The following is a 27722-nucleotide window of genomic DNA, read 5'->3' on the forward strand; positions in this document are numbered from 1 at the left end:
TATTTAGACAAGCATTTTGAGGAGATGACTGAGAAGACTTACCATCTATCACCTGACTTTTTAGAAATATTGACTCGGGACGCCTAGATTCTTCTCCTCTTTTTCTCACTCGACACTTCAGCATAGCAGGTAGAGGCACAGAATCCTAAGTGTCTACCTGTCTCAATGTGATAGACACAATGGTCACGCCGTTTCATCAGCTTTTGTCACCTCATCTTGGAGACCTGGAAGTGACTCAGAGGATGCCTTCCTTTCAAACGGTAAGGACACACCTTCCCTTCCACTGAATGTTCTGTCCTTCGGTCTTTCCCCGGGTCTCTAACTTCGTAATGTTAAAAAAAGGCTTCAGAGCTTTTGGCTGAATTGTGATCAAACTCAAAATCACAAAGCTTTTGCAGGCAAACAACATCAACTGCCTCTCCACCTGAGCTGCAAATCCCAAATGTCACTTTGTCAAAGGGGTGTGTGTGTCGTAGCAGGCACCCTGAGTGCTGCTTTTTCCTATAATGGCCGTTTTAGGAAATTCTTAAGGAAGACATATGAGGTATGATTCTAAAGGAACAAGGCAGATATTTTTCCCATGAATACACAAGAACATTTATGCCCAAATAACTGCTCTCTTTCAGAGCAATCCATTTCTAAATCAAAAGACAGAGAGTGGTGACGAAGACAGTTTATCAGCCCTGTAAGAAAATCAGTTTTGCTGTTTCCAGCTGGGACTGCTTCCCCTCCCTCAGAGAGAGGTCATTTATGCTGGTTGTCGTGAAGCTTTGAGAGGCAGAGACCCTGGGCTCCTGGGCCAGGCTGATGCTGGAAGCCTCGGGGAGGCTTTCTGTGCCTCAGAAAGCAGATGGACCACGTTTATTTGTGGGCTGCCCACCTGCTGTACGTGGGTAAAATTGGCTGAGCATCGTTAATAAGTGTCAAGTCACTAGGAGTCAAAGCGGCTTATTCCAGTACACATCTGAAAGTATCAATACTTTTAAGAAGGACAAAATAAAGTTCTAGAATCCACATTTCCCTGAGCTGATTCTCTCTGGACTAAGTGCAACTTCTGAGCTCTAAGTCAGCATTTCCCAATATGTGCTCCATGAAACATGAGCTTAATGGATTATTAATAGTGTTCCCTGAAAAGGGGGCTTCACTGGTCAAATGAGTTTGGGGAATGCTGGGTTAGACAAAGTTCAGCAGGCTACTTTACACAGAACTTCCCAGAGCCTCTAACCACGCTGGGAATTCTCCAAGAAGTTCCAGGACTAGAGTTTGAGGACCACACTCTGGGGAAGCATCACCCTGGACATCAACTGAGGTTCTGACTCCCCCACGCTGCTAGTACACAAGATAGACTGCCAACCCTGTCGCTGACCCCTTAGTATCCAAACAGAATAGATGAAGAAAGGCTCTTCACCTACAACTAAGATTCTCTAAGTGTATCCACTTGGTCACACCTGTATTTCATGGCAATTTCTCTGTAACCTAATTAAATGCAAAGGGGCTTGAGCCTGAGATCCGGTCACAGCCTCCCTCCCCCACTTAAAGAAATGCCGAATGTCTGGTGCCGATGTTGCTAAAACTAAATTTTGACTATAAGAGCTTCTTAGCCGGTCCTGAAGGGACAGTCAATACTAACAACATAATCACGACATTAAGGGCTGTTAATAGCCATGGAGGGAATTTAGATTTCCTGGGATGGAGTATGTAGGGCTGGGTACCACATGCCACCTTTCTTTTCAGCCATATTTCTGTAAATGTAAATTTCACTTACCACTCAGATTCACTTACCGCTCAGGACAGAGAACCAGAAGTTATCCTTAAAAAGTTCTCCTCCATCTCTCACATCTGGTCTGCCCTAAGTCCTGTCAATCATACCTCTCTCTGAGTACTTGTTCTCTCGCCTTCATCCCCATCGCCATGTCCAATGCTATGCCCCTCTTCCCTTGCACCTGAGGACCCAGTCATACTGAGAGACGTGTGGTCTCTAGAAGGGGTCCTGCTTTTCCATACCTCCTCCCTGGCTGACTACACACATGGGTCTCAGCACCTTGGCTGCCTCCGCCCACCCCCACCCCATCTGCTTGGAGTATTTCTACTCCTCCCACAAGCCACCGACTGACTTTGCTTTCCCCCTTCCTACCCTCCCACTTGGCATGTACTCTTCATTCATACCGTAGATGTGCGTTATTCCTTCATATAACTCTTTCCAACTATGCTTTAAGGCATTCCATTTTACTCATTCCCCCCCCACCCCGCCCCCCATTCTCAATACTTACACAGAGACTGACACATAGAAAATGCTCAGTGCTTTTGAACACATGGAGGGATTTTTTTAAAAGAATGTTTAAAAATTAATCATAAGGCAAGCTCTGAACAACATGTCTTAAACTCGGGTTTCTGGGGAGAAGAAGCATATGTGACAGTATGGGACCAGACAGACTCTGCAGAGTCCTGAGGAAGCAAACATCAAGCCCCTTCTATGCCTCTGGAAGTTGCAGCTTAAATGTGTCTTCAGTAAAAGGATTTATCTGGATCCTAACTACATATGGTCATATCGTCCCCTCAGAAAGCCGAGGCTTGACACTGGGGGCTCTTAATACCCTTTAAAGTTATTAATCCACTTTTCATGGTCACATGATTATTTTGATGGAAGAGGGGATATGGGGTGAAGGAGCTTATGCCTGTCCTTGTTCACTGCGCTGGGCGTTTAGCCTATATCATGCCTTTTAGACCATAAAGCCTCCTTTCTACATGGTTGAGTTGGAAAGATTTACCCTGTTAGTTCATTATTTCAAGCCCCAAAAAGTCAAGTGTTTGTTTCAGTTTCGAAATTCGAATCCAGACTGAGTTCTTTCTCGTAATGGCAAAAACAGAACACCATTCTTGATGCCTCTTAGTATACAGTATGGCTTGTGTGTCTGGCTTCCAGGATTGCTCACTGTTTACAATAAGAAATACCCAAAACTGACAACCTTGCCCACCAGTTTCACCTCCGCACAGATACGGGTGGGTACAAATCACCCCCACGTTTAATCTCCCTATATAAAAGGGAAGGCCACAACTGGTGATGGTATTTATTCTGAAATAGAGGACACAGCTTCAATTCTTTTGCCTCCTGGCCCTAGACTGGATCCTATACTAGTGGGGAAAGAAGTGCCAAAAAGGATGTCATTGAGTCAATTGACAAAAGTGGAATATGGATGGCAAAGTACTGTATCGATATTTTTTCTTAAGTACAGGCTGACCAAAAGGGGGAAAGAAATGTTATTTTCAGTATACTAATAACAACTCCTAACCCTGGCAAATCATGCACATCCCTCTTTCCTTCTCAACTAACATCATCTCAGTCTCGCAAAAACCTCTAGGAAAAAAGCACTTCTGCTTTCCACTCGACAGAAGCAGAGGCACACAAAGGTTAAACAAGCTGCCCGAGGATGCTTAAGACCGTACACGACAGGTAAGCCCAGAAGCCACGCCTTGAACCCCACCTGGTGCGCAGGCCCTCTGCACACGTGACTGACTCCACAACGTCAGACAGAGCAGGCACGCGCACGCGGCACCCCAGGTGCTTCTCAGTAAGCTTCACAACCAAGACAGCATGGAGTTAAGAGGCCCGTGGGACGTAAGACAGAAGCTGCGCTGAAAGTGGCGGGGCGAAGCAACAGAAACCCATGGCCGAGTGATGCTGGGGGGACCGTCCCGCTCAGTGGTGACTCCTGATGCCTCTGTAAGGAGTGCAGTTACAGGATGGACACGCCCAAATTAAAACACAGCACAAAAACTTCAAAAGCCAGGACAGGTGTTTGAGAATATCTGTGCCTCCATCTCCCACTCCAAGGAGGGGTGGTCAGGAGGCCACTGGAGAAATTTGCTTCCAAAGGCCGAGTCTTTAGGAATCAGTCTGTTTGGTGGACCAAGGGATACCTGTATTTAGAGACCCGGGAATACAAGACAGATCCTGACCTGTTTCCTTCTATTTCCAACTGAGAATTACTGGGCACCTTCTCCACGTTACACCTGTGGTAGAGTAGAAAGAACACTAGAGTCAGAAGACCTGGGTCCTCGTCCCAACCCGGCTCCTTCCTCTTAGGTTGGTGACCTCGGGTAATTCATTTCACGCTCCAAGCCTCAGTCTCCTCACCTACCTGCCTTGCCAACCTCGGGGGACTGTTGGGAAGATTACTGGGGATGTTTCCTGCTTCTCCCGAACGCGTAAATGCCTGTTACTCTGTCTCATTTCCCTCCACACGTTTCCATCCGTCGTTCTAGAAGCAGTGGAGGACAGGCAGCGTTTGCATGGCGGGGGCGGGGGGTGACCTTAGGAATGTAGCTTCAGCCTATCGGAGTCTAGCTGCTCACTTGTAAAGTGGGGATAATACTCACCTCAGGAAATGGCTGTGAAGCCTCAACAGGATACTGTGCTTTGTTACAGCAGCCAGCACACACAGGGTGCGCCGAACCACAGCCTAACCTGGTTTCTGAACACCGTCTAGATAGTCAGCTCTCCTTCCCAGACCTCCATTCTTTTCCCACAGATCGCCAAGTTAATGATCTTCAACTGGAAATGACAACCACCACGTGAAGTCTCTGGCCCTAGGGATTTTGCAACTGCGCCGCTGGCGTTCCTCGAGTGTGTGCTGGCAGCCACGCGGCTGAGAGGTGTGTCGCGCCCTGGGAGATCCCTCCATCCCCTCCGGATCCTACTCCAGGCCAAGATGGTGCCGTCGGTATACACAGCCCACGTCTGGCCACTTACACATCCCTCCTCAGAGACCTTACCCACCGTGCCCTGGGAGAGCGGGAGACACTACAGGAGGCGCAAAGCCTAAACCCAGGAGTGGCGAGGCGAAAAGTACAGGCGATGTTGGAAAAGCAGAGAATCGGGTGGAATGTCTGACATACAAGGGAGAGTTGCACGTTGGAAGATGAAGTTGGGAAGGTCCTGGGGCCAGGGTGTGGAAGACTATCTTTCCCACGGTAAGAAGTCTGGTCGCTATCGGGTAGGCAATGAGAAGTTACTGGAAGTTCTTAAGTAACCACTGACAAGAGGGGGATCCATGAATCAGAGGCAGGAGGAGAAGCAGGCAGCATGCAGCCGTCCAGGCACGGCCAGCGACGATGGTAAGGACCTGATGCAGACAGCGGGTGAGGACACGGAAGGGGTGGGCGGCCTGGGAGAAATGCTGAGGAAACTCTGTATGTAAGGGCGTGTTAGGAATAAGGCACAGAATTGGGACCACTTTTCTCCCAACACACTGGGGACCCTGAGTTGATGACGGTGTTAACCAAGAGGATACCGAAGCTGAAATAGACCGTGTTGTCTCAGAATGTGTGACAGTGAAGAGCATTCTGTAGACATGTTACAGGACATACTGCAAATACTTTGGAGAGAGAGGTGGACATGGTTCTATGATCTGACACTAACGGAGATTACACCTCATCGGGGAAGGAAGGCTCTGATCAAAGGAAATTCCAACAGAATGCTTTCGAATGATTCTGATAAGGAGTATGTGGGGACAGACCTACACGGCTCAGCAATCTGACCGAAAAAAAGTACAAACACAACAAAAAAGCATATTAAATGATGGTACGGATTTGGCTTTCAAAATGTATGTTACTACAAATCAGTTTTAAAAAGACAGTGTGAACACTGGTGTGATTAGCCCATCTTGGATGGAAGACTCAGGATGATGACAACTGAGGGAAAGCCTTCAACATCATAAATACCTAAATAGGCTTCAGGTAAAGCACTTTGGGGAGATAATATTGGAATAAGAAAAGGCAACTTTTTAAAGAGCCCATCCTTTCTGGAATATGGCTTGACTATATGTGGGCCTTTAAGACAGTAGCTCAGCCTAACTCAAAACGAGGAAAATGCTACCAGTGACTTTCCATCTGTATATAGGAATTTGTGTTCAGGAATTAAACAAGTCCACTTAGTCCTTAGGTTTGCAGTATTCCCAAGTCCTTAGAAAGGACTATAATGTAATGGGGTAAAATGCCGGCTCTCTTTTCCCAGGTAAATGCAGTGATAATGATATATATATATCATATATATAAAAATATATATATATAAATATATATATGATATATATAAAAATATATATATCATATATAAAAATATATATATGATATATATATATATATTTTCCCCCCCAAAAGAGACCATAAACTCAAGATAATGTTATTATATTCTTATATAAGGGGCTCACGTGACCCCGCCTTCCCTGAATCCCCCAGGCCACCTGCCTGTTCAGTACTATCTGGGCAACCTCCTCTACCGCATGGCGAGCTAGCGGAGGTAAGTACCGTGAGTTTTTTTTACCCTCTGGCCCTCAGGGCTGGAAAGAAGGGGGGAATAATGCAATTAATATTTCCAGGATCAACGAATGATTTTCTACAATGTGGGGAGAGCTAAGATTCAGAAGAAGCTGAGGCCTTCCACCATTCCTAGGGAAGTTATCAGTGTTTCTTAAAATGAGGGGCAAGAAGAAGACAGTCTAGCCTCCGGGAAGAGAGCAGAGCCTGAAGGGCATCAGGTATCAGGGAGGAAGGAGCCATCTGGCCACCCCGGGGCTGCCCCACTGTGTGCCAGGGTCAGGCAGGTCTCTCCCGCCTCCATCCTCAGAGCCGCACCTGAAGTCCAGACCCTCTGCAGACAGCGGGGCCCATGCTCGCAGTGCACTCCTGCTAGCCTTCACACAACTGTCAGAGGGGGAGGAGGTGGCGATGACCTCCTCATATTCTGTTTCCAGACTCTTTGGGAACATGAACGACGCTCAGATTTGAAAAGCGAGGCATACTAAATGTTGAACAAAAGCTACTGATAGGAGAGTCGATAGAGCATATCAAGAAGCTTCAAATGAGTTCAAGTGTCCAGCTGCAAACTAATTACATCCTGAAAGTGTGTAGATTGCTTTTGCTAATGATGTTTAAGAAATCACAGAGAATAGAAATGGAATCAGAAGACTAAATGTCCCACTTTCAAAAGGAGAAAGGGAAACTCGAGACGGCCGTGCTTGATGTGGACCCTTGGTCAAAATTTAGAGGATATTATTCAGATGCCACAGGGCTACAGAGAGAAGATAAATAACATCATTAAGGACCGGTAGGGGGTCCCTTAGAAAAAGCCATGGCAAGCTAACCTCATTTCATTCTTTTGGCAGGGTTTCTAGGTTGATGGATTGAAGAGGCCACAAACACGGTATATCTTGGTTTTAGCTTTTTTTGATAATCTTGAGAAAGGACAGATGAATGTGGGTGACATGATAGCATGGTCATGTGAGTTCACAGACGGTTCACCAACTTTAAAGATTACTGATTAATAAATTCACATCAACCTTAAGTGATTTTCAGGGCCATGTTATAGAAGACCTGTCCTTTGCCCTTTAGAAGTTCCTTCGCAATAGCTTATAGCAAATCTTCGGATGACAACAACTTAGGAAAACAAGTAAACGTGGTTTTGTTTTGTTTTTTAAAAAAAGGCATAAAATAATCAGTGTTACATCAATAGACTAGAATGGTGGTACAAAAATCAGTAAGATGAAACTATATAAGAATAAGTCGATACAGGATAAAAAAAAAAAATCAGAGATTTAGCTGAAGGCTAACCTTGGCAGCATTCACGTGAGAAAAGAACTGTGTGTATGTTTTGCAGGAGTGGGAGTTTTTCAAGAAGTCGTGTTTTCAATGTGAGTTAACTCTGAGTCAAGGTTGGTGAAAAATGTTAACACGCTCCTGAGTTATGTTAACAGAATTTTGGTGTCCAGAATAAGGAGGTTCACCATCCTGCAATTAGCTGCCATCGGAATACCTCTGGAGTTCTGGGTGCTATGTTTTCAATGGGACACTAAGAAAGTAAAATGTGTCTAAGGGTGGGGCGGGGTTGGGGGTGGGGACCGGGATGGCTGGAAGTCCAGGCATCACTCAGATAGCAAAGTGAGGTGTTACAACCCCAAGGAGAATGTCCTGAGGCAGATACGTTTATGAATATTTTAAAGGACATTTCTCGGAATGAGAACAGATTGACTCTTGTCGTGTTTCGAGCTGTCCTTTGGTGTCGCGAACGGCTTCCTGACGCAGTGAGCTAACGCTGGGCATGTCCGCACAAGGTTAGATGATGGTCTGCTAGAGGCGATGTAGGAGGACACATCCGGGAAACTGGACCGGGGAGAGCTAAAACCCCTTCTAACACTAAGAATCCTCCCTAGGAATCTATCTCCCTCCTTATCCAAGTAACTATAAGCCATGTCTCTAGACTTGGAATAGCTCCACCAGACCCAGACCCTGCTTTTTCACCATCACCATCTCTTCACAGGGGCAATTTTAAAGGATACAGATGCAAATTAGGATGAATCCCTTTTCCAAGAAAAAAAAGATCTTAGGTTAAATATTATATAAAGGGAGAATATAATTTTAAAAGCCTTCTACATAAGCATGCTTAACAAATCAAAACAAAGCCTTCCAATAATACTTCATATCAAGTTTTCTATTTGGAGAAATAAAATGGTGGGAACGGTAACAACAGATCAGTGCTACCTCTAGTAGAGATTACCACAGAAAAATTTTACATTTGTGAATCACACAGAATTATTGGCTCTCGGTGGGGGGAAGGGGGGGTCACATTTTTTAAAAGCATCCCCCTAAAAAAAATTAGGACTGGCACTGAAAACGAAGGCAATAAATAGACACAAATTATCCTAGTTCTTTTTAAACAATAAAAATACATCTGTCCCAGAATCATGCAAGAACTTTGAAAAAAAAAAAACTGTCTCATAAGAGCTAATTAATTCTTATGTATCAGTTAAATATAGATGGCAGTTCTTATTTAATACACTGCTAATGTACACGACTGTCAGAGCTGTAACATTTGACTGAGGTGATGGGAAGGAGGTTAGTCCAGGTGGTACTTCTTTCACAGGTAGGCTGAGTTACTATATTAGTCACTGACTTTACTGGTGCAAAAATCTCAACACATGGAGAAGTACATTTCTCAGCAGCATTTTCTAAAACCAACCAAAAATATGATGTATCTAATTAAGGCCCTCCTAATTTGAGTACCACCTACTTGAGCACCAAATTTGGTAAGAGACATAAAAAACATAAACTGAGTAAGTGCTTTTTTTCTAGAGGATCACTAACACGAAATATACATGGAACATGTAGCAGTGGAGAATTTAGAACATACTTCCCAGAAGTACCTAAACGTGGGCAGTAATAGAATGGGCCTTACCAGGGTACTTTAAGGAAAAGTAAAACAAATAAATAAAACCAGAGAAAGGCGGAAAACAAACAAACGATTCAGTGCCCGCAGGTTGAAATATTTAAATAGCCTCTCCCTATAGTACAAGCAAAGACATGCTCAGTCATCATTCCCAGTGAAGCTGTGTTTTCTGGTTTTGGAAATAACAACATGAAAACCATATGAGCAAGGACATTTTCTTTATAGTGCTCAGAGCTCCATTCGCCTACCTGATTTGCTATAAATTGTCTGAAAGGCTGATTATTAATAATTAAACTGTTCAAAGAGCTCTATGAACTCATCAAACCTTCCTAACGCCTCTAGAGGCAGGTACAGTAATCATTCCATTTTGTGGACTCGGAAACTGAGGATCAGGGAGGTTAAGTAAATTGCCCAGCTGCCCCACACGTAGTAAATGGTAGAGACAGGATTCAAATGCAGGTAGTTAAACCAAGACAAGAGCTGATACTACTGTGCTATGCTTAGCTGAGGTTAAGGAGACCTAACTTCAGACTACTCTGTATTTGGGCCGGGGGGGGGGGGTGGTTCTGGAAAAGTCATCAGCCCATAGCCCTGTGCGCCAGGAAATCACAAACCTAAAAGGCTATGGAGCCAGCAGGTGATATAAAGGAGTGAAGTGGGCCAGGTGCGAAAAACACGATGATAAATGGCAACTGACACTCCATGTTGGAGGGACGATGGTGACCGATCGGGATGGTGGCCGCCTAGAGCAGACAGTCTGCAATGGGTTGGGGTGTGGGTTCCATTCCTACTGTTACCTTAGGGAAGGCTAGGTAGAGTGCTGCCAGATTTTTAGGTTTTTCAAAAAAAGGGGGGAGGGGGGAAACCCTGACGTTGTTATAAGAACTCTCTCCAGCTTTATGTGTTTGCTTAAAAAAAAAAAAAAGGAAAAAAAAAAGAAAGAGAAACATGAAATAAAACCATCTGTTGGCAGTACGTGGTCCACTGGCTGGTGACTTCTTTTACACCATTAAGGGAGGAGAGAGCCACCACCTGGCATAAAAGGCCTCGCTTCCAAACCTCCAAGGACTTTCTTGGCTCTTCTCAATGTTACAGCAGCCCTAGGCTCACTCAGCAGGTAATGAACACAATGCCTGTTAGATATCAAGGCACACCTGGTCAAAGCCACAGACATTTTCACTCTCCCGGGACAAAGGCAAGAAGTTAGAGGTATGTGCAGAGTGATACTCTCTGCTTATTTTTCTCTACACCAGGGGCTGATAAAATAAGGTGTAACTGTCCAACCTGGCTTCCTGGAAACTACTCCTGCTTCCAGCCAATCCACCAGTACAGCTGGGGAGGAACAGAAACATGACAGAGAGAATTACTGACTCTGGGTTTACAAGGAAGTTTGCATGTTCATCTGGGCAAAGAATGATCTCATGGCCAAATTTTCCTTCCTAGATTACTGTCATTCCCCTGTGTCAATGAACAGCTTATCCAAACCTAATGTAATGGGGCTGCCCTTTGTGGCCACTTTAGAATTCTCAAAGGGAATGACTTAAAAAAAAAAAAAAAAAAAAGGAAAATAATAGTGAAAATAGTAAGCAGGGAACCTGAGAGAGCTGGTAGGTAGAGAGGAGCAAGAAATTCTGACCTTTCCACACGCATCTGCTCCTATGTCCCTTTCACCATTTTTGAAGTCTTTATATTTTCTCTAAGGAGCTATCAGTAAAACCCCATGGTTGAAAGTTCCTTGCTTTTTATACTACTTAATCTTCATGATGAGGTTTTCTTCCTCGTATGAAGACATGCAACTAAAATTACCATGAAGAACTAAAAGCACAACTTAAGTTATTTGTAGTAAACAATTCCAGTTATATAGAGCAACACCAGTTAATGTCAAGAATTTTTGGTAACAAAAAATTGATTCACGCCACTATGTAACTTAGAGCCAAAAAAATTTCAATTTTTCAACTGAAATGAGATGTCATCTTCCTATTAAAAGTGCATCACGTGATTACTGAGTAGAAATCAAATCAACTAACCAAAATGTAGCCTAACTAGTTTATCGACTATATAGGGCTGCCTGACACCCTAGAACATCTTTACTTCGGTTTTCAAATAATTGTTTATTGTTTAAAAATGGCCTGGGGATAGTGTCCAGCACAGATTTCTCAAAGTTCACATTCAAAAGTTCCATGAAAAAGAGGGAATTTGCTGAAAAACCATCCTGTCTAGGTAGGGTTATGAGAAAGAGGGAGATGGCTTGAACAAGTGCTCAAGGAAAGAAGGAACGGTATTTTTGATGGAAGCATCAGTTTGGCTTAAAACAAAGTCCTAGCATGAATATTTACCTTAAATATGTGATAGGACTCTTTTTCTCCTCTAACACCTCAATCCAAAGGTATAATTTCACTCTCCATCCAATCCTTCCACATCAGTGATGGTATTTTGGAAATCCTTAAGAACCCTTCTCCAGCTTAGGTTTGTTTTTTTTTTTTTTCTTTAATTTTGTCATCTAAACTCCTATTTCCAAATACCTTAAATAACACCTGGTAAAATATCACACAAAATATCAAGAGCAGCCTCTCTGAATAGAGTAGAAGTTTACTGATACCTCTGGAGCAAAAACCATCAAACAGGAGGTAGAAAGGGCCTGGAACCCAGCATACACCTTAATAAATCTTGCTCTGAGGCAGCGTTACCTGTGGTCTTGATGAAGATGATGGAGGTGAAGGAATGAAACGCTCACCTGTCTTTGTAGTTTATCACAGTATCAATGATAGCGTTCATCTGCTTTGTCAGTTTAGGGGGATTTGGTGACAGTTTCTCAGCTGGAGGGCGACCTCTCCTCTTCTTGGCCTTTTCCACATCTTCTTTTGCAGGATCTTTATCCACATTTCTTCGTCTTTTTCGCTTCTTAAGCCGTACTTCCTCTTCCATTTCTTCCAAATTGCCGTCTTCAATGGCCTGTTAATAGGGAATGAAGGAGAAAAATTCAAGACAAGAGAATACCGAAAAGAAAACAATTTACATAAGTAGAATAAAATGAAACTAACAACAACAAAAAAAAGTAAAAGTTAACAGTAATCAGTGAAGTAAGAAGAAAAAATAGAAGACTACCATATTGGATAAATGCACCTTTAACCCAAGTCTATTTCATGAGCAAAATATGTGAAGGCCCGAAACACTAATAGCAAAGAATGTGACAAATATGAAAAGATCTATACATTTAAGTGTTTGAAAATAACTAAAACCAAATGACATTTCAGCTCAATATAAGAAAAAGACCTTTATTGTCTCATTACTGTAGAAGGTAAAAGGTAAACCAAAAAGAGGTGACTGAAGAAAAAAATTCCCTAAGACTACATCCTTACAATCATATAAGCTTTGATCTTCTCTTCTTTGAGGTTTAACATCAATTTATTCGTGATTCACAACATAAAATCAAAATTCCATCCAGATTTTCTTCTAACGTAGCAATTAGTAAACAAGGAAACGGGAAGTACAAAGCCACATTCCTGGGTAAACGCACTTAAATCATCCAGATCAAGAACACACACACAAACAAAAAACACTTTTTTCCAATTACCTGCAAACGCTTGCTTTAAACCAGAGCCAGCAGCACTAATGCAGAGAGATAATAAAATAGCTATAAAAACAACCAGGTATAAAAAGAAACCTGTTCATAAATGGCTAAAAGATCCATGTGACAGACCCAGAAGTTTAAACTTTTTTTTCCCCCTAGTAAATCTCAAAACTTAAGAAGAATAAAGGGAAAAAAAAACAAAAACAAAAACTGCAAAGAAAAAAACAACAATAGATAAGAGAAAATTTGACCATGGAAAAGAAGATTTTTAAAAAGACCTTGAAATTACATTTCGAGATTGGTTTCTTACACAAAATAACTGATGTTATTTGTTCCTCCTGCCCCTCAATATTGCCTCCAGTATGTCTTGTGGCTGAAAACAGCTCTAATCATCAGGCAATTACCTTCATTTCTCCACAGCACCAAACATGGCTAATATTTATGATCATGTGAGTATAACAATCAATATAAAGAGTGATTACAGCTCAGACATAATTTCTTTCACTGATGTACAATGCCTTCTGAAAAAGAAAGGTTTTGTGAAGAAAACCTGGTGCAGAACACAAAACAACCTGGCATGTTAAAAATGCCAGTGGGATTAAAAAAAAAAAAAAAAAAAAAAAAAGGTTTTCTATGCATCTTCCAACGTGCAACCCCAGAGAAGCAACATGCACACAGACAGAATCCTAAAGGGACAGTCTGAGCCTAGGCCTTAATAATCAAAAGACAATTTCCATCACGATCCTACAGTGTTTAGATGATAACCACTATGAAGGAGGCAGGGTCTGATGGGTTATGAGGAAAAAGAAAAAAGAAAAAAGAAAAAAAAAGCTCCACGTTATTTCATTAATATTCATTTGCCTAAAAGCAGGACACCCACTATACAGCTAAACACACTGCAGCTAAAGCGAAGATCAAGAAAAGGAAATTGTCCCGCAAATCTTGGAGGCTGAACATGCTAATAATAAATACAGCATGCAAGGCTGTCAACAGTTAATGGTACTGCTCTCCTCAAGCACCCAGTTACACACAGAAATACGGAGAACACCGGCTTTTGATGTGTTACACACCTACACATGCCTGGGATGTAGTTACTGAATCTTCAAGACGGCAACGAAAAAGGATATTTACCTTACCACTATCAGCAGGCCGGCTATCGGAAATCACAGTTAGTGGGGATAAAATTAACAAGCCAGCAAAGCAGCGAGCTGCTAGTCTCTTCATCAGCTGATCAGGAAAAAAAAGAGAGCTGGGGAAAGGCTATGTTTTCATATACAAGTAATTTTATTTTACTGAAAATTTAATACTGAAAGGATTGTGGATACTCAAATCTGCTGTTTCATTCTACCCACTACAAGGCCCGAAGCCTTCCTCCTTCAGCCTGTTTTAATATTGACAACTACTTATCATATTTTTTTCCCCCTTATTATTCCAGGCAGCAGAATTAGAGATTTTAGCTCAGGTGGTTTCTGATTCTTGCTTGCATTTGAACAATTACGCCAATAAGAAAACAAATTAATATTCAAATTTATTTTAAAAAAATTAAAACCAGGTATGCTTTTATATTTTTTATTTTTGTATTTTAAAGCTCATTTTAGTGCCTTGAAAAAAATAGGCTGCATGATTTTGGAGCAGTCTAAGATGATTTTTTTTTTTTTTTGGATAAAAGACTTTTTCATTAAATGCATGTAAGTAAAAGCAATGTGCATGTTCTCAAATATTTTAATACAGTATGTTATTCTCTTTAAAGAAAATCCCGAACAACTGTGACACTTCACTTTCAGTTTCATGCTGTAAAATTTTTCATTGTTTTTCTTTTCTGTGGGATAAATGATGAGGGGGAAGTTGTGAAAAGAATATTTCTACTTTACCTCCTCCCCCCTTAATTTTGCAAAAAAGGAACAAAGCATAAGCTTGTGATATTTGGACTTTTCAATCTCTAAATCTGGGAGTACCTAAGAAGCGAAAACAAATTAAACTGCAAAAAGAACCAGTGAAACGATTTTTATTACAATTGCTAATACGTGCAGATTCTTAGTAAATTTAGGTTTTGGAATCATAAGGAAACACACAAAGTACTGACCATTATTCCCCTTAAATTAAGGTTTTATGCAGGAATGCAGAGAACTACAAAACATCTTCCCTCCTCCCCAAAGACCCCAAACACATCCATATGCAGTGCTTTATGTTCAGGGATTTCTAAGGGTCTTTTTCTAATGGAAATCAATTCACTAAATATTTCCCCGTGCTTTTCGCACTTCGAGTGGAGTAAGATTACTCCTGCCTGTAAGTAAAATTATGCATGGAAAATTTTAAACTATTCTCCTCTTTAAAAAATTATTTATTCAACTGGCTTCACTGACACCACTCAGGGCTAGGGGCGAGTGACACACACACAAAACTTGCTACACAATGCTCAAGTACTACCCCACAAAGAATTCCCTTCCAAACCTTTTACCAGCACAATATTGAAATAAATCACAGAAGCAAACCCCCAGTTTCCGACTGGTGACGTGTTGCGCAAGAGTGCGAGCCCTAATTCAACATACAGACGGCTCCCATGCTGAACTGCCTCTAGATTTAATGAAGTGAATAGGAAGGAAGTCGGGGGAAAAAAAGTGTACAAATAAGAAATTAACACTTTCCTTCCCTACCCAAACGGTGAGACACAACTACAGCGAAGTTTGGTGAGGCACTTCTTCCCTTAAAGGCACATGGCACCCATTTGGCTCCCGATGCCACTAAGGAAAAAACCCTTCTGGTGATAAAAATCCCCAGCCAAGTTAAAATAGTTAAGCATATTTCAGCCTGCGTTTTTTCCTGAATGAAGCTGGGAATTACTCCTTCCTCCACTGGATGGCAACCTTCTCCACTCCCCCCCCCTCCTTTTCTCTTTCTCTCAATTTTTTTTTTTTTTTTTTAAAGAATACATGATCATGACACAGGATGTGCAAGGATGAGATACAGAGTGGCTCTTTCCCCAATGAGTTAAGAAAGCAGTGTGTGTGTGTGTGTGTGTGTGTGTGTGTGTGTGTGTGTGTATAGGTTCTGATAACAAAATGCAGGAGACGGTCGTGCAGTATTAGCTGTTTTAAAGGAAACACTTTGCAGCTCACAGAGCACACAGCAGACCCCGGAATCAGCTGCACGTGGGTCCAGCCGTGCCCCTCTGTCATCCTGACACACACTACATCTTTTAGTGAAAGATGAACAGTCCAGAAAGTGTGCATTATCTTTGCTCTTCTCAACCTGTGGTATAGTGGGGTGCTTTTATATGTAACTCCACAATACCAGGCAGCAGCAGAACGGATCCATGACTATGAATAGGTAAACAGGGACAGGCAAACAAAAGCCACAAGCCAACTCTGGGCGCATTGTTTCACTGGGGTTGTCTTTTCCACTCAGCATCTCCAAATTCACCAAGCAGTGCGGCACAGCCCTTACAGTGGAACAGACCATCTTAAGAAAAAATGAAAGGAGCAATTCGAGAGCAATTCTAGACAATGCATGGGGCATCTCTTGGATATGAAATGTGAAATTTAGTATTCCAAATTTAAATATCTGCCCCCCTGACAAGGTCTCTCTTTCTCTCTCCCCCCCCCCCCGGGGGGGTCCTCCTCCCTTAAGACTCTAATTGGATTCCAGAAGAAAACTAGGATGCTGCTGGGGGTGAGGGTGAGGGTTACAGAACTGAGGGCTAAGCAGTAAAGACAGGATTGTTGCTAATTACATGTCAATTCCAGCGCTTCCTGCCCACCACTAAACTTGATTTCAGTATTCTGGGAGACTAAACCTCCCTCAAGCCCTGCTAAGACCTGGAAGCAAATAATACAGGTGATGAACCTCCAAACAATCAGAGCAATAGCGGCAGCAACAACAACCAATAAGTGGAATTTTTTTTAAAAATTTAAGATTTCTTGTATGAGAAACTTTCTTATAATAGGAATATTTAACAACAACAACAAATTGAACGCGGAGCTCTTGATCAAAACGCCACATCATTTTAGTCACTCGGTTTAATAAAGACTGTAGCACTTTCGGATGCAGAATTTCAGACCCACAGCTGAAATTGGACAATTGTTAAGTTTTTGATTATCATGTGCAAATAAAGGGAAGCCTCATGAAAATGGAGTCAGGAGGCCACAAGGGGGCGCCCTCACAAAGCCCCACTCCACAGTCAATTACAGGAAGAATTGTCAATTACAGAGCCCAAGAGAAGAATCATCAACAGGACAGAATCACCAGTTACAGGACCCAACCAGAACAGATGTATGGCTGACCCTTGAACAACATATGGGTTTGAACTGCACGGGTCCACTTACACACTGATTGTTTTCAATAGTAAATATTGTACTGCAGCACTACATGATTTGCAGCTGGTTGAATCCCAAGTTGGGTGCAGAGGACCTGCAGGTGCAGAGGGCCGACTATAAATTATACACAGATTTTTGACTGCTGGTAAGGTCAGCGCTCCTAACCCCGGTGTTGCTCAAGGGTCAACTGTACATTGCATCTCCTATAAGAAATCTACTAACCCAGCAACTCAGCTAGTGAGAAAACATTATCACTCTGAACTTTCCCTTTTCTCCATCGGAATTTTATTCAAAACAACCCCTCCCAACTTCCTCCTTTTTCTCCATAAAATAACGTTCCTCTCCTTTGTTTGTTGGACTTGCCTATGGTTTTTGTTACAGCATGCTTGTCTTGAATAACAATTCTCTGCTATTCCCGAACAAGCTCATTTTTGCTGGTAAAATAATTGTTTTATTTTTGAGGTCAACAATTACCACCCCTCAAAGCAATCTGTTAAACAAGTACGCATAAAATCAAATTTCCAGAGGTGAAATAAGCAGGACACAGAAAGACAAATATTGTATGATTCCACTTATATGAGAAAGGAGAACAGTGGTCCCCAGGGAACAAGTGAACAGGGGTACAGGGAGTGACTGATTTATGAGTACAGAACTTCAGTTTGAGATGATGAAAAAGTTCTGGAGTGGAGAATGGCGATGGGTGCACAACAATGTGCTTAAATATAAACTTAGAACGGTTAAAATAGTAAATTTTACGTTATGTGTTTTTTACCCCAATAAAAAAGTCCCCCCCCAAAAAACCAAATTCAACATCAAGGAAAAATCCCCAACAACTGCAGGTTCATACGCATTCCTAACACCTCAACACACAATGCTAGTGAAGTCTTGCTAGCTTTCCTTCCAAACTCAAACCTTACAGTATTTCAACAAGAAGCACGTTTGGTCTTGTCCTGGCCAATGACTAGAAGCCTTTTCAAAAATCCTCAATTATTCACTCATTCAATGTTGTTAAGGAAATATCCATGATGTAAGGAAATACCTGTACACAGACTTTATACTGTTAACAAATGCCTCAAATGCTCAAGAAATGAAACTGCTTGATCTGAAGGCTAAGGATTTTAGCATAGTTTAAAAAAATTATTTTTTTCCTCTGGGGTGCGATTAACTGATGATAATTTAAAAGACCCTCATTTCTTATTTCACTCATTTGTCAGGCAACTCGGATACCAGCTCTCCCTGAGCTGGGGACTGAAATGTACAATGCTGGCCATTAAGGGAAAGCAGGTGGAGCCCCAGTTTAACTGAATTTCTGGTACTGAGAGCTTTTCAGTTTCTTGTTTGACAACTTTAGATCACTTTTGCAAAAATGACCCAAGGCTCTTTCTTTCCTCACTAATGGCATAAGGAAGCCACATAAGGACACCTGGAGGAGGAGGGGAAAACGGGAACCACACTTTATACAGTTGAGACAAGGTAAATTAGCACATATTTCAGGTAAAAGAAATTTGAGGTTGGGAAGAGGAAAAAGTATAGGGACTATAAAAACTATTTCAGCCACAAGACCAACTATGGACCTTTTGGGCAGTATTAAGCATAATACTCTATCCAGAGAATGACTTAGATTTAGTGGAGGGTGGCCCCCCCAAATCTTTGGTCCCGTAGACCCTACCACATTACAAACCTAACATATTAACACCTTTGTTCTTATGAGTTAGGCACGTGCTATGCTCCAGCACCCTTGGTGGAATCAACCACAGAACCCAAGAGAGAACTTGGGAGCCTGCAAGAGTTTTAGAGCAACAACGGAGAATTAAAAGAAATACACTTCTGGGGCTTCCCTGGTGGCGCAGTGGTTGAGAATCTGCCTGCTAATGCAGGGGACACGGGTTCGAGCCCTTGTCTGGGAAGATCCCACATGCCAGGGAGCAACTGGGCCCGTGAGCCACAACTGCTGAGCCTGCGCGTCTGGAGCCTGTGCCCCACAATGGGAGGGGCCGCGATAGTGAGAGGCCCCCGCACCACGATGAAGAGTGGCCCCCACTTGCCGCAACTAGAGAAAGCCCTCGCACCAAACGAAGACCCAACACAGCTAAAAATAAATAAATAAATAAAGTAGCTATATTAAAAAAAAAAAAAAAAAAAAGAAAGAAATACACTTCTGCTTTCTTACCCTGAGACCATACATCCAGTTACTATCAACTCCTAAGAGCCAGAACTCCACCTGCTTGTTTCTAGATCAGGGCTTCTCTGGGGGGCCTGGGCCACCTGTGTACTTTGAGGTTCTCAGGATACTAAAAAAATGAAGACATGCCAAAAGAAGGTAACAGATTGCGGTATAATGTCAATGCTTACAAACAATAACTTAATGCTTCTGAGACAGATAGGTAAAACACAATGATTAGGAGTATAACCTCATTTGGAGATGATGACAAATGGCGAAGCGCAAGCCCTGGAGCCAAATAAACAGTGCTCTTCTGGGCTTCCCCATGACAGGCCGTCCAGGAGGAATGGTGCCCTCACCCAGGCTTACAGGCCACCAGCACAAGACCAATTCTCTCATCTGTAAACCCACCACGGTTAAAGCATCAAATTCAAATGAGACAGGGGTTAAGAGTAGGGTGCGTGTTCTGCTCGAGGCAGATGTAAAGAAGGCCTCCAAGAGCCAGGTTACAAGGGAGGAAGCCACGTAAGTAAAGCAACACAAGAAATCAAGAGCACAGTAGTTTGAGGCCATTTCGTAGAGGAAGGAAAGCACATCAATTTCAATACATCTTTAGATACGTGGCATCATGAATCCTTCTACTACTACCACCATCACCACTGACAGCAAGAGTAGCAGCTAACACACTGTTCACCACGTTGCCAGGCACTCTGTGCTCTATACACATTTGGTCATTTAATCCTCCCAACAACCCTATGAGATCCTGTTATCCTCCTCATTTTACAGATGAGGAAACTGAGCCACAGAGAGACAAAACGTACAGGATTAAGAGATACAAATTACTCTGTATAAAATAGGTAAGCAGGGCTTCCCTGGTGGCGCAGTGGTTGAGAATCTGCCTGCCAATGCAGCGGACATGGGTTCGAGCCCTGGTCTGGGAAGATCCCTCATGCCGCGGAGCGGCTGGGCCCGTGGGCCACAACTACTGAGCCTGCGCGTCTGGAGCTTGTGCTCCGCAACAAGAGAGGCCGCGATAGTGAGAGGCCCGCGCACCACGATGAAGAGTGGCCCCCGCTTGCCACAACTGGAGAAAGCCCTCGCACAGAAACGAAGACCCAACACAGCCAAAAATAAATAAATAAATAAATCCTTCCTTTAAAAAAAAAAAAATAATAGGTAAGCAAACAAGGATACACTACATACCACAGGGAATTACAGCCATTATCTTGTAATAACTTTTAGTGGAGTACAATCTGTAAAAATACCGAATCACTATGCCATACACCTGAAATTAATGTAAGACTGTAAATCAACTATACTTCAAATAAAAAATTAAATCAGTCACAGACCCAGGACGTGAAATCTGGAAGTTTGGCTGCATAAACCACACTCTAACTTGGAGGTTATTCTACTTTACAGCACAAAGGATGACTCTGAATCATCAGGAAAAGGCTAAATTATGCTTAGGCTTAGGTGAATAACACAAATAAAAACATAACATGGTACATCTCAGGAAGACTTCCAGCAAAGACAGACAGACACACATACACACACATGCGTGCACACACACACATATACACACACGTATGCAGTCCTTGTTTTGCATGGAGGTGAGGGACCATACAAATGACCATGCAAGTTGAAACCAAACAAAGTCATTCTGATAATCAATGGGAAAATTATGATCATTCTATGACACTGAAAAACTTGTATCAAAGCATTAAAAACTCTTACTGTGGGTTATGCATGTACAGGGAAATGAAAAACAGTAAAATGAGTATTTAGAACACTAATTCAAAACATTAGAAATATGACATTAAAATGGTAGAAGATATATCAAGAATATCTGGATAGCACTTGGCTTCTTTTTCTTCTCATCAAATAACTTAGGATACAGAGCAAGAGTCTTTTCTAAGCCTTGGCAAATTGCCAAGGATCAGCTTTCAACATTTTATCCTTTGCCCTTTCAATGTCTTGAAATCTCTCAGAGTTCCCTTAATGTGAAGTTTTCTCTTTTTTTTGGCTGGTGTCACTTCCTCTGGGACATCTTCATCTTTTTCATCACAACCATTTTCTTCATTATGTCGGTAAGTTCGCCTTCACTAAGCTCCTCTGGCTGAATATCTAGATTCCACTCCAAAGGCCACTTTGTGATCCTACATCTTTCTTCACTTAAGCTCTTGCTATGGTTGACTTCCAAAAAAGATCTGTCTCATCAGCAGTAAACATTTGTGATCATCACAACCTCCTGCTTTAACTAATCTTTGGAACCTGGGTGCAGATTTCACAGTCATGCCCTTATGTGCCCTGGCAGCACCACCAAGCCCACTCAACAATAATCAATTCATGCCCATTTCTGAAATGATGAAACCAGCCTTTACCAGCAGCAGTATGTTCTTCTCCAGTTTCCTTGTAATTATCATTTTCTTTCAATGTGGCAACTAAATTCAACACTTCGGCCTGAACACTAGGCAAACTGATTGGATTTTTTTTTTTATTATTGTTAAAGTCATCAATCCAAAGTAAATACTCAAATTCAACCATAAGTGGCTTCATGTTCCTAGTGCAATTCACACTAAAATACGTTAAGGTGACTTTAGCTTGCTTTTTTATATTCATCGGGCTTTTCCAATATGATTTGTATTGTAGTTTCATGAGGACTCCTATCTTCAGCTTGATGTTGCCCTTTTCAACTCTTCTAAATACATCCAATTTCACTTCCTGTGTTGTTACTTTTTTGTCTCTTTGCTCCACTTTCACATTTGGTGGTCAATTTCCTCTCCTGATTATTTTTGTGGGTTTATCACTGGGAGATGAGGAGGCACCACAACCACATGCTTTGCTGTCTGTAAATGGACTGAACAACAGATGCTCAGTGACCAATCACCAACACACTTTGGAAGAAGTGATGTGATTGGTCACTGATCATGATATGCATGTTATTTATATAGTGATTTGTGGACTGAAGAGTTAGCAGCAAAGCTTATAATTTACACAGTTAGTATACTACGGTGTTATGGGCTGAATTGTATCCCCCTGCAAAATTCTTATGTTGAGGTCCTAATCCCAAGTACCTCAGAATGTGACTGTATTTGGAGACGGGGCCTTTAAAGAGGTTAACTAAGGTAAAATGAAGTCATTAGGGCAGACCCTAATCCATTCTGACCGGTGTTCTCCTAAGAGGAGAAGTTTAGGACACAGACACACAACCCTGACAATACCTTGATCTCAAGACTTATTGCCTCCAGAACTATGAGAAGATCAATTTCTGTTGTTTAAGCCAACCAGTCTGCGGTACTTTGCTATGGTAGCCCGAGCAAACTAATACATATGATAACCGAAATTTGTTGTTGGGGGACTGATTTTCTTAACTCTATCACAGTAATGGAAATTTGTACGTGTTGCAATGGGGCAAAGAAAAGACTGCTTGTATGTCTATAAAACATCCCTTTGAATAACTAATGGCAGCCTTTATCTTTCAGCCTATCCTAGAGTGTAAGGGAAACTGTCCTGCCCATAGCACATCCTGCCTGGCATTTACGTTCCCAATTAGGCAACTCCTCCCTGCCCTGGCTCACCCTGTGGGACTGGGAATGGGCCCCTGTTCTCAGGATGGGCTGTCTTTAGGCTTGTGCAGGGCCTGGCTTGAGGGTCTCTGCATAAACGCAAGTGAGAGTGACTGGCTGAGTTAGTTCACTTCCCTTAGGAACTTGAACTACAAATGTGAAAGAGCATTCCACATTGGTGTGAGACTTGAAGCTGAATGAAGGTCATGAGGTAGCAGGTAGGCCTGAGATGTTATTACTATAAACCATGAACAAACAGGATATGCAAAGAGTATACTGTGTGAAGGAGAAAGAGTAGCTGGTCCCAAGGAGGCCACAATTCCACAAACACAACGCACACAAGTATCTGGTTAGGCTATATAGATACATGCATATGAACACACATACATATACGTACACACACATACACATGCATACACACACACACACATTATGAGAGTGTCAGTAGAGGAATGTCTGGTTCCAGTTAAAGTTGAGAAGCCAAGTGGGAAATGTACAATAATTTCAGATTTAGATTTGCTCACGTTGTATCTGTATGGTACTTCTAAGTATACACAAGGCTATTCGTCAAATATGACTGTCTTGCTTTATTTAATGCCAAGTCCATAAAGCTAAAAATGCTACACAGAATTTTGAGCCCCAGTTAGCTAAGCAACATACATATGTTGCAAACACAATTTGCAATGCAATAAACTTTAAAATGAATCTCTAGTTTTAAAGCACAAACAAACAAGTACAGAGGTAAATATGACCAGGGTTTACTAGTAAGCACACTTAGCACTTTTCTGGCCTTGCACGGTTTCCGTAGCTTTATAGTATCCTAAGCCAGGACTAGCAGTTTTGCTGGGAACCCCCAGCTGAAATCAACACAGGCAGAATCAGAGATCCTGACAACTAACACGTGGTCAGCGATTTGCAGGGGGCAGACAAACACAGGGACGGGTTCTAATGGGCAGTGGCATTCCTATGTAGAAGACATGCCCTAAAATGCATTCCAGAAACAAAGCATCTAGAGAAATTTTACAAGGTGCACACCTGAGTAAATCTGAGGGAAGGGACTTCCCTGGTGGCACAGTGGTTAAGAATCCGCCTGCCAATGCAAGAGACACGGGTTCGAGCCCTGGTCCGGGAAGATCCCATAGGCCGTGGAGCAACTAAGCCCGTGCGTCACAACTACTGAGCCTGCGCTCTAGAGCCCGCGAGCCACAACTACTGAAGCCCGTGCGCCTAGAGCCCGTGCTCTGCAACAAAGAGAAGCCACCGCAATGAGAAGCCCACGCACCGCAATGAAGAGTAGCCCCCGCTCGCTGCAACTAGAGAAAGCCCGCAGGCAGCAACGAAGACACAACGCAGCAATCAATCAATCAATAAAAAATTGTATAATTATATATAACTACAATTTAAAAAAAAGAAAATCTGAGGGAAGCCAGAGGCCCCCTCAATGGACCTCCACTCAAGACTCTACCCACAGCACGGACCTTGTGCTCTCTCCACCTGCCTCTGTACCAACACCCAACTGTGTTGCCCAACATCTTGATGCCAGTTATGCTTGTTATTGGAACTACATAATTCAATTAGATATTACATAAAATATAGTTGTGAAAAGAAATAGGGTTCTTATTTCTATAAACAGTGAGTACAATCGAAGACATAAAAGACTAGTTGCTTAAAAACAAAACAAAATACTGCTGAATTCGGCAAGGACTAGACTCCTATAAGTTGGGAAGAGCCTGCCCTCCGTTTGCTTTGTTAGTATCAGGATTCTCCCTCAGGTGAAGGATGGGTTAATTAACTAAACGAGGGGAATCCTTCCACGATGTAAACATATAACAAATCAGCACAACGTAAACTTGACATCTTACAGTTTTGTCATTTATACTGCAATAAAGCTAAAAGTTCTTTTTTTTTTTTTTTTTAAGATTCTCACTCTTAAAAACAGCAATACTGGAAATCCTAAGTGATACATAATGCGTGGCACTTATGCAAGACAGACCACCGTATTCTAGTAAGCAGGCTCAGAGGAAACCCCAGCCTTACATCAAAAATGTGGCAAACAGATATACCTTACGTTTTTCATTAAAGTTTTCATCTACATACAAGTGATGTGTCATTTTCTCACCTTAACTAATATTTTCATTGACAGACCGGCTACTGGTTCTGATTATTTCAGTCAAGGCGGCTTCTGCTGGTTTTTTTTTTCCTTTTTGGAATAGGGGCCACAAGGAATATCCTATTAGCTTGCTTGTTCTTTTTTTGGTCATCCAGTCCTTTATCTCCCCTGCACTGAGACGCAACAGCTCCTTTCTGAGTATTTCCTACGTCGTTACGGGCTACACCCCATTGGTCAGATCTTAAATACCTCTTACATCACATGACCGCCCTATTCGTGTTCTTAAGTTTTCCTCAGTGAATCAATTCAAGTCTCATGCCTGGAGCCTTGGGATCACCGTGACCTGATCTTCCCCCTTCTGACCTGCCCTTTTTCCTGGTATGTGAACACACGGACAACAAGGATCACAAGCCCGGCCCCTCCCCGGAGCACACCACGCTTCTTCTCGTCTTTGTGATTTCTCACGCTCCTCACCTGGAGTGTCTTTCCCAAACCCTTGTATCCATGATTGTGGTCGCTGCTTCAGTGATCCACCCTCTACTCAGGATCTTCTCCAGCTGTGAAAGGTCTTTCCCCGCCCCCCACCCCCACCCCCACCCCGTAGAGACCATGCCTTATTTTTCTCAGTTCCCCCACAGTATCTAGCACAGTACTGGGAGGGAAAAGTTAGGGAGTATAAATACAGTCGAACACAAACTCAACGTTTAGACAGGGTTCCCTGGGAAAACTGCTCTTAGGTATCTACCAGCTTACTGAATACTACGATTGAGTTCAAGTGTTATTTGTTCTAGATATTTCTCTGTTAACCCTTGGTAAGTACAAAGTTACCAACTCTGGCGTCAAACCCTATCTTCCCTACATCACTCTCTCGTCCTCATCCCACTTCTCACCTTCCCTTTACTATCAACTTCTACGGTCATCGATACTGACGACTCTACCTCCTGACCACACAGTAAAATTCCAGTGGCAACCAGGACACTGATATTCTTCAAAGTTGCCCAAAGTTTCCTATATCCCATATCTAGTAATCTCTTCTAAAGCCTATTTTATTTCTCTTCCATTGCTCCTTACTTAAAAATCTCTCCTTCCTTTAAACGCTCCGGTCTCGGGATTTCCTACCTTTTTTCACCACATTTTCCTTCCCTTAAATAAAGATTCCCCAAGCTTTCCTCAGGCCCTCTTTTTTTTTCATTCTCACTGATTGTAAATATGCAGTCAGTTGTGGTCAGTTGCCCCTTCTGAGTACACAGCAGGCATCACTAATAAGTCTGATGTCCTCATCAGCAACAGGTGAGATGTCTCTTAATGAGCGTGGGAGGACTTGCTGCTGGGGAACTCCCAAACCGCTCTCATAGAGGGGCTAATGAGACACACCTCCGTGTGCCGAATGCTCCCTGAGCAGCCCCTCACTACTGATGGCCGGTACCTGTGAGAAGCCCAATCCCGTATTCTGAATGTAGAATCTTCCGTGGAGATCCAAATTGCCCCTGGCTTCAAGCGTGACCTCAAGGCACTCAGTTTCAAAAATTCTCTCTCTAGCCTGGCCTTCTCTTTGGAGTTGCCAATCAGGATTTCCAATATCCTACCAAAAGTCCCAAATTAAATCTGTCACTTTTCTTCCAACAGAACGAATGTTTCACTTCTGGATCCTTCTATTTCATCGAAGAGCAGCAGCATTCCCTACCCCCACCCCCAATTACCCTGCATTTCTATTTAAAACCTTTAAAATCATCAGTTTCCCTTCTTATATGCCACGTCCTGTCAGTCACCGCAGTTACCTCTAAAATAGTTGATCAACAGTTGTCTCCTTGCCCTTGGTCTGGTTTTCCCTTCACAGGGTCAAATATTGTATAATGGCCTCCCTTAGGGGTCTCCCTCATCCTCTCTCTTGGGCCCTTTAAATTCATCCTTTATAATGCAAATGGTTATCTCTTCTCCATTTAAATGGAGGGACACATCACTCATTCTCAGATTTCAGAAATGTTCAGGCTTGCCATTCTTTCTGTGGAAGAGAATAAAGCCCAGATTCTTTGCTCACGCATAGCCTCCACCCTAGTTTTTCTTTTCCACTCCAGTCTCTATAAAAACTCTCAGCTCCCAACACAGGGTCACAGTAGCATGAGTCACATTTCCATGTCTCTTTGCGGTTCCCTTAGCCTGGCACCGTGCTCCCCCCCATCCCTCTCTCCTATCCAAATCTTGCTCATCTTTTCAGAAATGGCTAAAATGCCATTTCATTCATAATACTGTACCTTGATCTCTTTCCCCTGTACTTTCACAGTATATTACAGGTACTTTTATTCACTATTTATTTAAATCTGCTTGGTATGAGTTTTGGCTTTGTCTTAAAATATGTCTGAATCTCCTCTCGGTCTGAAATCTCTTTTGGAATTTTTTAAAAAGTCATTTAAATAAAAATAGCCTCCCAGGGCATTTAGATTGATGCCTTGCTTACCAGTGGGACCCCAAAATCTTGCTGAAATAAAATTAAGTCTTTATTGTTTACTCTTTTTCCTTCTCAAAAATGACAGGGTTTACCAGGGAAGTACATTCTAAGGTCTGGCTGAAAAGATTACCGTTCAAGGAAAGGCTACAGGATTATACAGCGAATTAAACTAAGCCAGATAAATGGGGCAAAATGAAGATTTTTGCGTTTTGTTTGCCCTGCTGCAGCCCACCTCTTTAAACTGCCTCTATTTTAACTGGTAATTATACAATCTTCTGCCTTGCTCCAGCTTTGGGAGTTAAATGGTTTAAATAAGATATCCAACCCCACTGGCAGAA

General features: G+C 42.4%; 1 protein-coding gene across 7 annotated transcripts in view; it reads right to left on the reverse strand.

The window, feature by feature from the left end:
* Window positions 1-27722, reverse strand: part of SMARCA2 (SWI/SNF related, matrix associated, actin dependent regulator of chromatin, subfamily a, member 2) — a 182846-nt gene that overhangs the window by 26973 nt on the left and 128151 nt on the right. For 6 of the 7 annotated variants that reach the window (XM_028166516.2, XM_057548235.1, XM_057548233.1 and 3 more), the window contains 2 exons: window positions 11952-12169; window positions 3958-4011 (listed from right to left, as the gene is read on the reverse strand). In XM_028166516.2, coding sequence (XP_028022317.2) covers window positions 3958-4011; window positions 11952-12169 — 272 coding nt within the window. The remainder of the gene's footprint in view (window positions 1-3957; window positions 4012-11951; window positions 12170-27722) is intronic. The other variant, XM_057548237.1, reaches the window with a different exon arrangement.

The sequence above is a fragment of the Balaenoptera acutorostrata genome, chromosome 6, assembly GCF_949987535.1.
Source record: "Balaenoptera acutorostrata chromosome 6, mBalAcu1.1, whole genome shotgun sequence".
NCBI classification, from domain to species: Eukaryota; Metazoa; Chordata; class Mammalia; order Artiodactyla; family Balaenopteridae; genus Balaenoptera; species Balaenoptera acutorostrata.